This window comes from Cyprinus carpio, chromosome A9 (genome assembly GCF_018340385.1).
Source record: "Cyprinus carpio isolate SPL01 chromosome A9, ASM1834038v1, whole genome shotgun sequence".
NCBI lineage: Eukaryota > Metazoa > Chordata > Actinopteri > Cypriniformes > Cyprinidae > Cyprinus > Cyprinus carpio.
Window position 1 is genome coordinate 27979495 of NC_056580.1, and position 16094 is coordinate 27995588.

Consider the following 16094-nt stretch of genomic DNA (forward strand, 5'->3'; position numbering starts at 1 on the left):
AGTCTGATTGAATCTGACAACGGTTTCAAAAATATTTAGGCTTTATTTAGTCATTTTGTCACAAACAAAATCTCCAGTCCAGTGATTGGTTTTCAAAGCAACTGAAACATTTTTTTATGCAAAGATTAGCATTCTTACTGATCTTGATCAACTAAAGCAAGCATCTCCTCCTCATCAAAGGACCTCTGGAACATCTCAGTGATGGACAGCTGATGAGGATCCTGAAAAACAGGAAAAAAAGCATTTTTCTCCAGCGATGGCAGATGTGTTTAATAACTACTTCAATTTGAAATATTTAGGCAGATATTTACCAACTTTGATTTAGAATTTATTTAAATGTATTCTAAAAGCGAAATATGCTCTAAAGCTTTCAACATTAAGCGAAAAAATAAATGATACAAATAAATAAAATAAAAGTGCAGTGGAAGTCTACAGTTATTTTTTTCTCGCTGGTTGAACATGATTGATTTTTAACCGTTCTGATGTTAAATGCAGATGGTAAAAAGACTGCGTACTAACCTTGCTGTGAAAGCTGGCAGATTCTGCCTTCTCTGAAATGTTGGATTCAGACAAACCGACCTGCTCCAAAACATTCATCTTCTCCTGTATCATGGGCCTCAGAAACAGAAGAAAAACAGTGTAAAAACAGAATAATACATGATAAAACAGAACTCAAATTCAGAACCCACCCAAGAAATAAACTAAACTGAATTTAAAAGTTAATTTGAAATTAAAATTAAAATAACAAATCATTTACTAATACTTTAATTTAAAATAATATTCTTTTTTTATATATAATTGTAATGGTTAATATTTTGAAAATTTGACATGTCCTATGGGTAAACAAAATTTAAAATGGTTGTAGTAACCATTAAAAATGAGGGCACAAACTGTGATTTAAAATGGAAAAATAAATAAAATAAAAGATGACCAGTTACAGCTTGTAATGTATATATGATACTTAAAATTAATTTTTTTTTGGAAAAATTAAGCAAAAAAAAAAAAAATTCATTCAAAATTTCATTTTTTGCAACAAAACCAATATTTTAATCTTTCTCTCCCACTAACTACTGCAGATCAGAAGAAACAAAAAATATATATATTTTAAATATATAAAATAAAATTTGAATATATGTTTATATATGATCTGAAAGCAATTATTGCAAATATTATGAAGTGAAAAAATAAATAAATAAAAGAATTCATTAAAAATTCAAAATTTCTTTAAACATAGTTTCCTTCTACCGAAACCAATAATTCAGTCGTTCCCTCTCACCACCTGTTCCAGGTCTGAAAAACAGAAATGACAAGTTCCCTGATATTAGCAGGTTTTTCATGCAGATCGTCCTCACCAGAGGTAATCGTCCGCTGTGCCTTTGGCCACCAGGTAATGAATGTCCACATTACTGGTCTGTCCGATCCTGTGCACCCGGTCCTCCGCTTGAATCAGGACCTGAAGCAGGAAATAAACCCCTTTCACAAGTGTTCTGGCAGCGCTCTTTTTATCAATTACATTTATTAAGTCATTTCTGCTGAAGCTAGATTTTTATCCGATGAAAATAATAACAGCAAGTAAACTAACACTAAACCTAAATAAAAAAATAAATAAAAAGTTGTCACATGATAGTGTCAGATTAAACTGATAGACTCATGACAGACTCTGGTTAATCTGATGATTTCACAAAAAATTCAAATAATGAAAAATCCTTTTTAGATGCAAATATTAAATGATTCCTTATGCATGCTTATTAAAAAAAAAAAGTGTCCATGAAATAAAAAAAACTAAAATTAACAATCCTTTGCAAAAATGAACTAAAACTAAACATGAATTTTAAAGTCAATTCAATAAAGGTATTAAAATTAATAATAATTTACTAATAAAAACACAACTTTAATTAATTGTATATTTTTTTATAGTTATAATGCCTTTATAAAAAATAAAAATTACAAAAAAATCAAATAGTAATAACAAAATAAATCCTATATAAAATTATTTTAAACAAATTGTAAAATTGAAGTATTAATTTAATATAATACAAAAAAAGTTGACCAGTTACATCATCTGATAATACATTTGTTATAATACATTAAAAAAATAAAAATATTTATTTTTCCTAACTAAAACTAAACTGAAATATAAAGTTAATTTAAAAGAAATATTAAAATAAACTAAGAATTCAGTCGAGTATTCATTTAAAATGATAAGAAAAATTTAAAGAAAAGGGTAACCTGTTACAGCATCTGATAATACATTAATTTTATAATAATATTAAAAAAATGTATTTATATTTATTAAATAATATAATAAGAAAAAAAATATAATTAAAAGTCTTACATTTAAGCTTGATATAAAGGTCTAAATTCAGGGTTCCCACACCTTATGACCAATGGATTTCCATGACTTTCGTGATTACTGAATAAGGACTTTTCATGTTTCATTTTAATTTAGTTTGCTTTAACAAATAGCAATCTCAAGCCATTGAAATATTTTAGCGCATGACTGCGTCGTTCACGCGTGTGGGAAGCCTGTAAACGTCTGGACTGAACATGTTTGCGTCTCACTCCGGGGTTCCAGAAGAGCTCTGCGAACACTACGAGGTCAGCCGAGTGCAGCGTGAGCCCCATGTTAGCGGCGGTGACGGACAGAACAGCCACGCAGCTCTTCTGTGACGACTGGAAGCGGTCACACAGCTGCTGTCGCTCCGCCGACGCCGTCGAGCCGTCGATACGAATGTAACTGATTCCCTGCACACACACAGCACAGCAGTTATATTTATTAACCACTTTACTTAAAGATACTCAGGTGACCTGCCAAAGGAACTGTGAAGGACAATTAGTAAAACTGGCTAACTCTCTATCAAATGGAAATATTTATGTTTAATATTGTACATGCCCCCAGCCCCCTAAAATAAATAAATAAATAAAAAAAATTATAAAAAAAAAAAAAATGTCCAGCATTGTGTAATCACATATCAATATGACTATTAAATAATAGTAATAATAAATAATAATTATTATTATTACTAAATAAAAATACACAAATAGTACATAAAAACACAATAAGAATTAAATAAATTACTCTTGTAATATTTCACTGTAAATTTGAGTATTTAGGAAAAACTGACAATGATAATATAAATAGAATAGAAGAAAATATAATAATAAATCCATACAGGTTGATACCAATTATCTGCTAATTAAACATGACTAAAACACATGACAGACTAAAGAAATATCACACACGTCACAACAAACACGCACAGCATGATGAATGGAGAAGAGCGTTACTGCAAAGTGTTATCACCACAGTTAAATATCAAATCACATCAAATAAGCAATAACTGATGAGACCATGGAATATTGTGCAGCTCACAGTTTGGCTTATTAGGTTTTTGCTGTTTTGGATTCGTTCTAAAAATTCTAAATCAGCACATTCCATCTCAATCTGCAAATGTGAAGAAGTCTTTTCAGTTTTTGTGAAGAAAGAGTTGATTTGGACAGACCTTCTCAGCGAGCTCTTTGGTTATACTGTCCAGCACCAGTTTGTGATGAGCAAACACCAGAAACTTCTCTCGTCCGCACTCCAGCATGTCTGAGATGTACTCCCTGAGTGAGCAACAGCAGTCTTCATTTAGTAACTCATATACTATTATATCAATTATTATTATTATGTATATATATATTTTTTTACATTTTAAAATAAAAATAAAAATGAAATATATTTCATATATTTCATATATATATATATATATATATATATATATATATATATATATATATATATATATATAATAATATATATATATATATATATATATATATTAGGGCTGTCAAATGATTAATCACGATTAATCACATCCAAAATAAAAGTTTTGTTTACATAATATATGTGTGTATACTGTGTATATTTATTATGTATATATCAATACACACACATGCATGTATATATTTAAGAAGAATATGTTATGTTTATATATTAAATATATTTATATATAATATAAAATATAAGAATATAAATATATAAATGTATATACATGTAAATATTTTCTAAATATATAATTTATGTGTGTGTATTTATATATATATACATAATAAATATACCCTGTACACATACATATGTTATGTAAACAAAACTTTTATTTTGGATGTGATTAATCGTGATTAATCATTTGACAGCCCTAATATATATATATATATATATATATATATATATATATATATATATATATATATATATATATCTATATATAATTTTTATTTTAAATTAAAAAAAAAATATATATATACCATAATAATAATAATAATAATAATTTTTTGTTATAATTATATATATATATATATATGTATATATATATATATATATATATATAATATTAATTATTTATAGTTATTTAAAATAATTATAGTTATTTTTAAAACAACTGTTTCTGAGGAACTACATTCATTGTTTGGTGGAAGAACACTGTTTTTATTAATATCATTACACTTTATTTGCTCTGTTTTATTCTGTGAAACCTTACTATGTATATGGAATAACCGTTTTATAAAAGCAATAATCCCCGTGAAGCTGTGGTTTACAGTGAATTTATAACAGCTAACACTTTATAACAGTCGTGCCTAACAACGGCGCTTAGCTGTTATAAATTCACTGTAAACCACGGCTTCTTGGGGCTCATTGCTTTATTTTAACCACAGCTTCGTTTTAAAACTGTTTGCATCAAACTCTTTGAATGTACATTAATCGTCTAATAATTATAATAAAGGCTTGTTGACACCCAGGATGATAATGATAAGTATGATAATTAATAGGGAAGTTCACACTATGACGATAATGATACAGAGGAATGTCAGAATCATTCTTAGTGCGATGTTTTAGCGATAAAATCTATGACAGCCAATCAGAATCCATCCTGCTTTAAAGAGCGTGAGGATTTAAAGCGACAGAACACAAAACTGCAGCATGCGCTTAGAATACACAGAGCATTGTCGTCTGTTGATGTGGACGCTGATGTAGTTGTCATTATTGGTGTAATCTGAGTTTAATAATAACAGTGCATGTTTCTTCATACAGAGGGGATGCATGAAACTTTTTTGTTTTTACGTACATGATGGCTCTGATCTTGGCCTCTGCTGTGTGGTTGAAGAAAACCAGGAGCGCTTCCTTCTCTTGTGACTTCTGCACATGAACACAGAAAAGCTCTGCTACAGTAACAGACACGTGCCTCTAATTCTGCCATCTTTTATTCACTCTCGTCTCATTCCAAACCCATATGCTGTTATGATTTAAGATGAGAGTGAGTAAATATTGACAGAATTCCTTGAAAGAAATGCTAAACTCAGACTTGTTTTCGCAGCTGTACTGCAGTTTGCGCTCACGTTGTGGTATCCTCTGGCGAGCTCTTTGGCAGCGGCGTTGAGAGCGGCTTTGGTGCGGGAGTTGGTGCCGTCTGTCGTCACGGTAACCACCTTCCGCTGTTTGGCGGGAAGCTGCGAGAGCACCTCTGATTTGAGGCGGCGGAGCATCAGAGTCTCCTCCAGCAGCAGCTTCAGTTCACCCAGATGAGACGAGCCGGAGTAATCCCAGCCCCACGGCAGCTGCACACGCACACACACACACACACACGCACACGCACACACACACGCACACACACACACGCACACACACACGCGCACACGCGCGCACACACGCGCACACACGCGCACACACACACACACACACACACACACACACACCGCTTGGCTCAACAACTGTTTGCTCTTTTGACATTGTACTATGGCTGCATGATTTGGGGAAAATATCAAAATGGGATTTTTCTGATAAACATGCACTTTTAAAAAATCCAGGTTTGCTGTGTTTATTTGTAGGGCTGCACAACTTGAACAAAACTGTGAGATTATTTCTTAATGTGACTAAAACTAATGATAATAATAACAGCACCAAAAACAGTTATTATTATTATTATTATTATTATTATTATTACAAAAAAAAAACAAAAAAACATTTCTAAATAAAAAACCTATGAAATTCTGTTGTAAAATGTCACTGTTAAATTGAGTATTTAATAAAAAATAATATATTAAAAAATATTTTATTTACTTTACAACTATAATACAAATATTTATGGCTGTATCAATTTCTTCATTTGCAATTTTTTCCTGAACGTCAATGTACTAGGGCTGCAAGATTATTATAATTTTTTTTTTTTTTGGGGGGGGGGGGGGTTAATTAAAATTTTTCTGATTAAATTTGCGATTAAAAATAAATAATTAAATTCTGTGCTTGCATGTAGCACTGCACAGTTTCACCAAAATGTTGAGACGATATATCTAAATGTCTATAAAACAATAATAATAATATTCATTACTATCAATGCTAAATAAAAAATATAAAATGACGACATAAAACAAAATTAGAACTTAAGAAATTACTGTTGTAATATTTAACTGTGAAAGAGAGTATTTAAGAAAAAGTATAGACAATAAAATATAAAATAATATAAATATAATAATAATATTATTAAAAATTATTAAAAATAATATTAATGTAATATTAATATTCTATAATAATAATATAAAAAAATATACATTTTATTTTACATTACCTAACTTACTATTATGGCTGTGTTAATTCCTTAATTTTCAAATGTTAAACTCGCTTGTATTTTGATGGAAAACCACAGCGAGCCCTTAAAGCTTTTGTTGTTGTTGTTGTTGATAAGCACTTCTCATTATAAGTATGGGAAGACGGTTGGTGCCTGTTACATTCCCAAATGAATGTTAAAGTGACTCAAACTCTTTTTTTACTGTGAAACGAATCGCTCTGAGATACTGTAAACACGGCAGATCATGAGCGGCTCACGAGTAAATGAACACAGTGCTGCGCTTCACTCTCAAACACGCGGTGCATGTATTTAATTAATTAAATCACAGCCTTTGCGATTTAATCATTACATTAAGGCATATCACGGTTTTGTTTTTATTTAAATGAACTGTGCAGCCCCACATTGCGCTTTTACACACCTGTATACAGAGGGACGCACCTGTTTGGCATCACAGTAGCGTGTGCCGAAGTCATGGAAGCGTGGAAACAGGGACGGCCTCACAGCCAGGATCTGAGTGTAGAGCTCAGCAGGTCTGGACATGGCAGGCGTTCCTGACAGCAGGATCACTCTCTTCGCCGTCTAGCAACACCAGACAGACGTTTAATCAGCGGCATCACAGACAACATCAACAATCGAATGACAAAGGACAAAAATGCACTGTAGACTTGAGTATAAAATAATAATTATTATTTTATGTTATGGAATAAATTATAATTACAATACTGATATTTATGATTGTCTTATTTTCTCGGCTTTCAAATTTTTTTCGATTTTGAGACACAGCTGATGTCTGTGCAGTCGAGACAGACTTTAAACGTTAATAAAGCAGGACCGGATAAACTTCACCACTATGAATGACAGCTAAAACAAGCCTGAATCAGCAAACCTTCAGCAGAGGAAGAGCCGCCCGGCAGCGGGCTGTTTTCATGTTCTTCAGGAAGTGAGACTCGTCCTGTACAACACACAGAAAACAGGAGAATTCAATTCACATCCTGCGACTAAATCCACATCTGAAGAGCTCAAAAAACAACATTTAACAGTCTTGATATTTCAAGGTTATACATTGCTAGATGTTACTAGGTTTTTGAAAGAAGTATCTTTTGTTCACCAGAGCTGCCTTTATTTAATTAATAATACAGTAAAAACACTAACATTGTAAAATATTATTACAATTTAAACTGTTTTCTATATGAACATAGTAAAATGTAATTTATTTCTGTGCGGCGCAGCTGTATTTTCAGCATCATTACTCCAGTCTTCAGTGTCACATGATCTTCAGAAATCAAACTAATATTATTACTCAATCATTAATAAACATTCCTAAAAATTACAAAATTTAAATCATTATCCGCTACATATTATTTATTGTAAATATCATGATTCTTTCAACAATACAAAATTCAAAATAGCAGCATTAGCACAAAAGAACAGCGTTTATTTGAAACAGAAATCTTTTGAAACATTTAAATAAATAAATAAATAAATAAATAAATAAATAAATAAATATAAAATACACACACACACATATATATTTATTTATTTATATATGTATCTTAGTGGTCCCAAACTAAAAAAAAGACCAAAAAATGAGTGAATTTATGTACTTTATGTCAGTAAATATATTATTCAATAACAACTGAATATGCTGTTAGCATTCAAATATATTAAAGAACTATTTTTTCAGGCATTTACATGTGAAGTGAAGAAAATTAGTTTGCTGTGAGAGTTTTGGTAACAGTATATCTGAGACGATGTCATGCACAAAACAAAAAACTGCATTAGTTACACAGAAACTGCACAAGTTCTTATCTAACTAACTTACTAATGCAGTCGGTAAATGAGTTTTACATGCATGCTCTCACCATAATGATGACACTGAAGGGGCTGGACGGCTGCTGTTTGTCCATCCTGTTGAGCAGGTCATAGCTGATGATGTTGATGAGGCCGGAGCGAAGGCTGTCTCTGCCTGTAACCACCACATTAATGCTGTCGGCTCTGACGGACGGCAGCCATCGCCGGAAAGCCTGAGGGAAAAGAGCCAGAGCTCACTTTGTCTCGAGGGCCTATTTCTCATGTGTCTTTCAAGCTCTTTTGAGGAAGGTTGAGTCGTGTGACTAAAGCCTGCAGAGGAACGCTGGAAACATTCACTGTTTCCCTTTAAACTTACAGAATAAAGAAGAGAACGTGTACTTCCTCAAGGGTGCAGAGATGGAAAATATAAATAAATCGGATTTCACATCATGTAGTCTTACAAAAACTGGCGACTGGTGCGTTTCAAGAGAGAAAAAACACAGATGCCATTTATTTTCAATAGCAAAATGTGTGCAGATCTTTTTTTTTTTTTTTTATATATATATTTCGGTGTCTGCAACCTTGACTACCTCTGACATTACTAAATAAAAATTAAACGTCAGAACTCTGTTTTTACATTAGTTACAAAAGACCTATGAACTATTGTAAATGAATGCAGAAAACAAGCGTGTTCCGTAACTTAAACAGTGCAGAAGTGTTTTACACTTTTGTTCTCTAAAATTGAAATGCAAGAAAAGTTATTTTTAATATAATGTAAAAAGTTTATTAGGGCTTAGGTAAACGTGACTGTTAATTAATATACTATTATTAAATTCACAAAAATAAAGTTAATTATGAACCTCAGCCGAAAATTGTTTTGGACGCAGTACTGTCAAAAGTTTGGAGTCTTTTTAAAAGAAATGTATATTATGCATTAAATTGATCAAAACTGTGTACAAAAGTTTCAAATAAATGCTGTTCTTTTCAGCTTTCTAATGTATCACAGTTTCCACAAAAATATGAAGCAAAACAACTGTTTTCAACATTGATAATAATCATAAATCAGCATATTAGAATGATTTCTGAAGATCATGTGACTCTGAAGACTGGAGTAATGATGCTGAAAATACAGCTGCACATCACAGGAATAAATTACAGTTTAAAACATATTCAAATAGAAAACAGCTATATTAAATTGTAATAATATTCTATTGTTTTTACTGTATTTTGATCAAATAAATGCAGCCTTGGCAAGGAAAAATAAAAAATAAAAAACTTTTGAATGGCAGCACAGGTGTGACCCGCCACCTCGAAATGCATCCCTCTAAAGAAAAGTGTGTACCTCGGCCCATGTGAAGCGCACTGAGGACGGAGCCACCACCAGCAGAGGCCACTCACTCTTGTAGTAGGCAGCGATACAGATGGCCTGGACCGTCTTTCCCAGACCCATATCATCAGCCAGGAGCAAACGGCCCTCTCTGGACACTGCAAAACTGAGACATCAGCAAACATCACATTACATATTTGCATTTCATGCACTTGGCAAATGCTTTTATCCAAAGCAAGCAAGCAAGTACGTAGATTTGATTTATATAACACAATTAAAACACAGCAAAGCTATCCAAAGTGCTTAACAAATTCAAGGAAAGTTTAATAAAACCAAACAAAACAGGCAATAAAACAAAAATAAAGACGTAGAAGGTGCCCAGGATAACACCAATGTTCCTAACCCTGGAGGAAATTGAGGGTAAATGATTACCCAGCTCTTTAATTTTTTGGGACCAGAAACAATTATTTCTGATAAGCAACTTTAAGGTTGCATTCAAGGTTTATGTGTTTACCAGTTCACGCATTTCCTGGGAATCAAACCCATGACCTCTGCATTGCTACCAGCCACCAACTAACTTCCCATCTAACCAAAACCATTAAAACAGCAGTAAAGGAGACCTACTTGACCCCGTCTCTCTGGAAGGGCATGAGGCTGCGTGTGAGCTGCGGATCCACGTGTGAGAGATCGGCCTCAGGAGGGACTGGAGCTCTGGACTCGCTCTTCTCAAACTGAGCGGAGAAGGACTGCAGCACAGCGGGAGGCAAAGGCTCCATCTCCACCGCAGGCAGCTCACTCAGCTCTGCCACTAAACAAAAACATCACCATCAACCACATGTACTGTATTTCTCCAAAAACAAATCACACATGACTATAAGTCCAATCCAGTCAAAACTGCATTATTGAGAGGGAAGTCTCACTGTGTCTAAGTCACATATCATTATGTTCAGAAATACTGTAAAATACTGGTATATAAAATGAAACATTGACAAACTATAATATAGAAACCCATTTCCACCATGGAACTAAAAAAAAAATTATTGAATTTTTTTCTTGCAATTCTCAGTTTACATCTTGCATTTCTGTTTTATATATAATAAATAAAAAAAAAGTAATTGTGACTTTTGCATCTCATAATTCTGTCTTTTTCTTGCTATTTAATTTTTTCCTTTTTTTCAGAACTGCAAGTCATACTTGAAAAATCCTTTAAATTGAACTGTATTCAGAAGAACGGGAATGAAAAATATAGGTATAAAACAAACAAATGTGTCAAATCACAATTCATAAGGCAACACAAGTCTTATTCATTTGAAGGTAGAGTTACCTTGAAATATCTGTGCCATGAATGACATTTTTACCACCACAGTAATGCAAGAATGAGCCAAGCATTCTCATCTGCATTTGCATACTTGCATAAAAATGGGCCTGAGCCTGAAATGTTAACTTACATTTCTGTTCCACTGTCTAATACGCAAAAATAGTTCATTTAAGTTAATGCAATTAAAAAGACTCACTGAGCTTCCCGTAGTCCTCGAGAAGGAAATTCCACTTTCTGGTCTTCATGTCTAATAATAAACAAAGAATAACACGTGTGCATGATACATGTGAAAGCCTTCTGGAACTCACCACACACTTTGGTAACACATCATTTTTTAAAAGCAATAGAGGGAAAAATCCTTTTTTTGTGTGTGTGTAAAAATACATTTATACATTAGATAATCCATTTTTATATTTTTTTAAAAATGAATTAACGCATTTTAATTACTAAAAATATAATATTAAGCTTTGTCACACATTTTGCATGCAACATTCCATGCACATTTTTTTTTTTACAACAATATAACATGCTTTAACATTGTGTCACCCAGGAAGTGACATCATTTGTAATCTTTCCACAATATGGCAGGGAGAGAAGCAAACCATCTCGTTTCATTTTCACAATTTTCACACAATTCATCAAACTGTACTGAGATTAATTATTAAACAAACTTTAATTTACGGGAACTATAAGTTTGTCAATAACAAACTGATTTTAAATGATCTAGTCCCTAGCTTAGGCTTACACTAGCTTAAATAAAATTTAAAAATATTTATTTTTATATTGTATGTTTGATGCATTTTGATGTTTACTGCCAGACTTCCACCAGACTACACTGGTTGCAAACAAATAGAAACAGCTCAAATAATATTTGGTTTGTCTGAGCTTCTAAATCAAACTTTCTCTGAGGTTACACTTTATTTCTATAGTCCACTTTATACATTCTTCTAACTATTAGTAACTTTGCAACTACAGTACACGTCAACAAAGTCACATTAGAGTATGAGTAGAGTTTGAGTTTGTAGAATAATTTGATGATAATGTAACTGACATGACTTCCTATTATAGGCCAAATTTCAAGTTTGTGGTAAATCTATTACACTCACCATAATTTTTGGACGGCATTTTCTTGAAGATTGCAATAACATCGGCCTGGTATCCAATATCCACCTCCAGCCGACAGCGAGACACAACAACGCACTTCCCCTTCACCACGGCACCTGGTTTCTGCCAGCCCTGACAGAGCCTCATCAGAGCCGCCAGAGCTGCTGCATCTTTGGGTCGACTGGTGGACGCTGAAAAATTCAGCGCTTCCATCCCATCCAGAGGTTTGAGAGAGACGGAGGGGAGACTCGCTGCCTGCTCCACTGAAACACAAGCAAACTCCATTGCACCCTGTGCTACAGGACACAGATATATCTTCACTGCTTGAGTTTGCTAAGTAAGGTTCACGATGACATACTCAGCATCTGGTAGTCCTCAAGGCTGAAGTTCCACATCCTTGTAGCAGGATCTGTGACAGCAGATAAATGACAAATGCATACATATTACAAGCCATCAGCTGTTTTCCTTTAAAGTGACAGTTCACCCAAAAATGAAAATGTACTCACCCTCAGGCATTCCAAGATGTAGAGGAGTTTGTTTCTTCATCAGATTTGGAGAAATGCAGCATTGCATCACTTGCTCACCAATGGATCCTCTGCAGTGAATGGGTGCCGTCAGGATTTGTTTCTTACAAACACGCAGCTTTTGTCTTCTTCAGATGTTAACTGATGGACTGGAGTGGTGTGGATTACTTGTGGATTATTGTGATGTTTTTATTAGCTCTCATTCTGACGGCACCCATTCACTGCAGAGCATCCATTGCTGAGACACTGATGCAATGCTACATTTCTACAAATCTGATGAAGAAACAAACTCATCCTAATCTTGGACGGCCTGAGGGTGAGTACATTTTTGGGATTCCTTTAAGCTTTATTAGCACACATATGCACACTAAACTAAACTCTCTGTAAACAATGACAGCAGATACGGTGTCTGCGCTCACCGTAGTTCTTAGAGGGAACGCTTTTGAATACAGTGATGAGCTCCGCATGGTAGCCGACCTCCACTCGGAAACGATTTTCTGAGTGTGACACGCACTTCCCTTTGACGGACACCGCTGGCTTCTTTGCAGGGACACTTCCTCCGGCCTCAGGGAGTTTAGATGGTCGCTTTTCTCCTGGGGTCGGTTTGCTCAGCTGTCCATAAAAGCTATTAGTTGCAGAAGAAACATTAGACGACGGAGCCACTGAACTGAATAGAAATAAAAGCTTGAGTTTTCTTGAATCACAGCTAAATGAACAGGCAGCGTTTCAGCTGTAGTCCATACCCAATACAATATATATATACAAAAATAAACATATACACACACACACACACATACATGCATTATATTACACACACTAGTTCATATATAATGCTTTTATGTATAATTCAATTTAATAATAGCAAATTTATGCAAAAAAAATTAGAATTTAATTGAATAGTTTTTTTTTTTTTAATGAAATATTTACTTAAAACTACAGAATATTTCAAAACCAATAGGATGAGCTTTCCAATACCAAGGCTGTATGTCATTAATATTAATAATGCATTTCTGGTTGTTGTCCACTGTTTAGTGATTGACAGATAAATCAGACATCAGCTCATATGTAATCATTTTATATAATAAGTTATCGAGCAGGGCAGAAATAAAACATCATAAAAACATTTTAATAATATGTCCAAGTAAGATGATATTTACAGTACATGCTAATTTTTAGAAATATAAGAAAGCTTTTTATTTGCAAAAAGAACCGCATTTATTTAAAATAGAAATCTTTTTGTAACAATATACACTACCGCTCAAAAGTTTGAGGTCAGTAATTTATAATTTTTTTTAGAAATTAATGAAATTCAAGAAATTAATGCTTTTATTCAGCAAGGATGTGTTAAATTTATAAAAAGTGATAATAAAGACTTATATTGTTAGAAAATATTTCTATTTTAAATAAATGCTGTTTTGTTTTGTTTTTTACTTTATTCATCAAATAATCCTGAAACATGTATCACAGGTTACAAAAAAATATTAAGCAGCAAAAACTGTTTACAACACTGATAATTAATCAGCGTATTATAATGATTTCTGAAGATCATGTGACACTGAAGACTGGAGTAATGATGCTGAAAATACAGCTGCACATCACAGAAATAAATTACATTTTAAAGTATATTAAAATAGGACACCAGTATTTTAAATAGTAATAATATTTCACTTTTTTTCCTGTATTTTTGGTCAAAAAAAAAATGCAGCCTCGATGAGCAGAAGAGAATTCTTTAAAAAAAAATAAACATTAAAAATCTTACCGATCCCAAACTTCTGAACTGCGGTGAATGTAGCACAGCAATGTTTCCATCGTGCTGAACATTTAGAGGTCTTAGAAATTTGCATAATCAAATATGATACAGCAGGCTTTATAGGGTTAATAATATAACATTGTATTTAATAACCGATGTTCACTCTTCTACCTGGTAATTAATTTTTAACATAAACTTTACCAGCAAACGACACCCTTAAATGAGTCTCCAAAAACCCTAAAAAGCACTATTATACAATACTGTTATATACATTTACGTTTATTAATTTAGCAGACTTTTAATTTATCCAAAGCGACTTACTACTGAGGAATACAACAAGCGTTTCATCACAGGACAAAGTTTCAGACACTGTATAAGTAGTAGACAGACGGGGGATTATGGAAAGAGAAAGCAATGTTTTTTTTTTTTTTTTTTTAGCATGCAGTCGTGTTATGTATAATGCAATTTAATCATAGAAATGATGTGTATAAATTTTAAATTAGCACTTTTTTAAATGCCTGTTAAAAAAAAAACAGACAAAAATGCACAGATAAGGAAATATTAATTATGCATTTTTGGTTGTGGCAGTCTCTTAAACAGTCTCACATTTCATTATTTACATTGTACATTGCTTATCTGAGACTTAAACATAAAAATGAAGCCCTGGACAGAGTGGCTTCTGGTGCCCAGCTGTCCTGTACACTGACCAGGGGCCCCTGGATGTACCAGATGACCAGGTGCACACTTTGCAGGGCCTCCTGTGGCTGTGTGTGCTTGTGTGTGGGCACATCCGGGTCTCACCTGAGCCTGTCTCTCGGCTCTTCTGGCCAGAGCTCGCTGTCTGTTCTCTTCTATCCTCCGCTGCTGCTCCGGAGTCAGGTTCACAGACATCACTGATTCCGACTGAGCCCTTCCTAAGACGCAGAGGAGCAAATCACACACATGTCGTGTTTCAAACGGTCACATATATTCATGTAACAGCTCTGGATGCGGCTGCGATCTTCTCACTCCGCAGATCTCTTACTATCGTTGTTTACATTATTTTGAGCGGCCGGTCGCTTTTAAATGCTGTCACACACTATATAGAGGGTTTAACAATCAAATCAAGTTGTCTGATTCAAATACGAGTCATCAAATGTTTACATTTTGCTATCGGGGTAATCTAACAAACGCGCGAAAATTCGATTAATCATTATTGGTTGCAGAGATAAACTTTACCATCTACTTCAAACGGAGCGCTGAAGAGGATATGACGCCACGGCGTAACGTCGCGCTGCCGGACGCACTGTGATGGACGCTGAGCTTCTCCAATGGGGAGGCTAGATCTGACAAATGGGCGGGACCAAGGGTCGACACGCTTATTTTAATACAGTAATAATAGCATTGTTAGTAAATGCGCTTTGGAATAAAATAAAATAAGCGAAATGTATCTAGCATCATATCACACACACAGAACTGTAAAGGTATTTACGGAAACCCGTCAAAATAAAAGTCCCATTTGAAATAACTACAGTAGAATGTACACAGTCTACTACTAAAACTAAAATTAAACAAACATTATCTTAAAGGAATAATCACACATTTCTTCCATGTTTTGATTTTAATAGTAAATCCCCTTTGTTTGCCAAAAAATAAAGTTTGCTTAATTTTCTATAATTAAATGATAAATTATGAAATT

General features: G+C 33.4%; 1 protein-coding gene across 1 annotated transcript; it reads right to left on the reverse strand.

Annotated features, from left to right (window-relative positions):
- Positions 1–23: 23 nt before the first annotated feature.
- Positions 24–15669, reverse strand: smarcal1 (SWI/SNF related, matrix associated, actin dependent regulator of chromatin, subfamily a-like 1). Its single transcript, XM_042764350.1, has 17 exons — positions 15079–15669; positions 13086–13328; positions 12501–12551; positions 12145–12405; positions 11235–11285; positions 10345–10528; positions 9736–9886; positions 8465–8626; positions 7489–7554; positions 7041–7181; positions 5377–5595; positions 5106–5176; positions 3504–3606; positions 2563–2745; positions 1353–1453; positions 520–616; positions 24–221 (listed from the first exon to the last, which is right to left on the reverse strand). The coding sequence occupies exons 1-17, from the start codon at positions 15305–15307 to the stop codon at positions 135–137; spliced, it is 2400 nt and encodes a 799-aa protein (XP_042620284.1). The 5' UTR covers positions 15308–15669; the 3' UTR covers positions 24–134.
- Between the last annotated feature and the right edge of the window lie 425 nt (positions 15670–16094).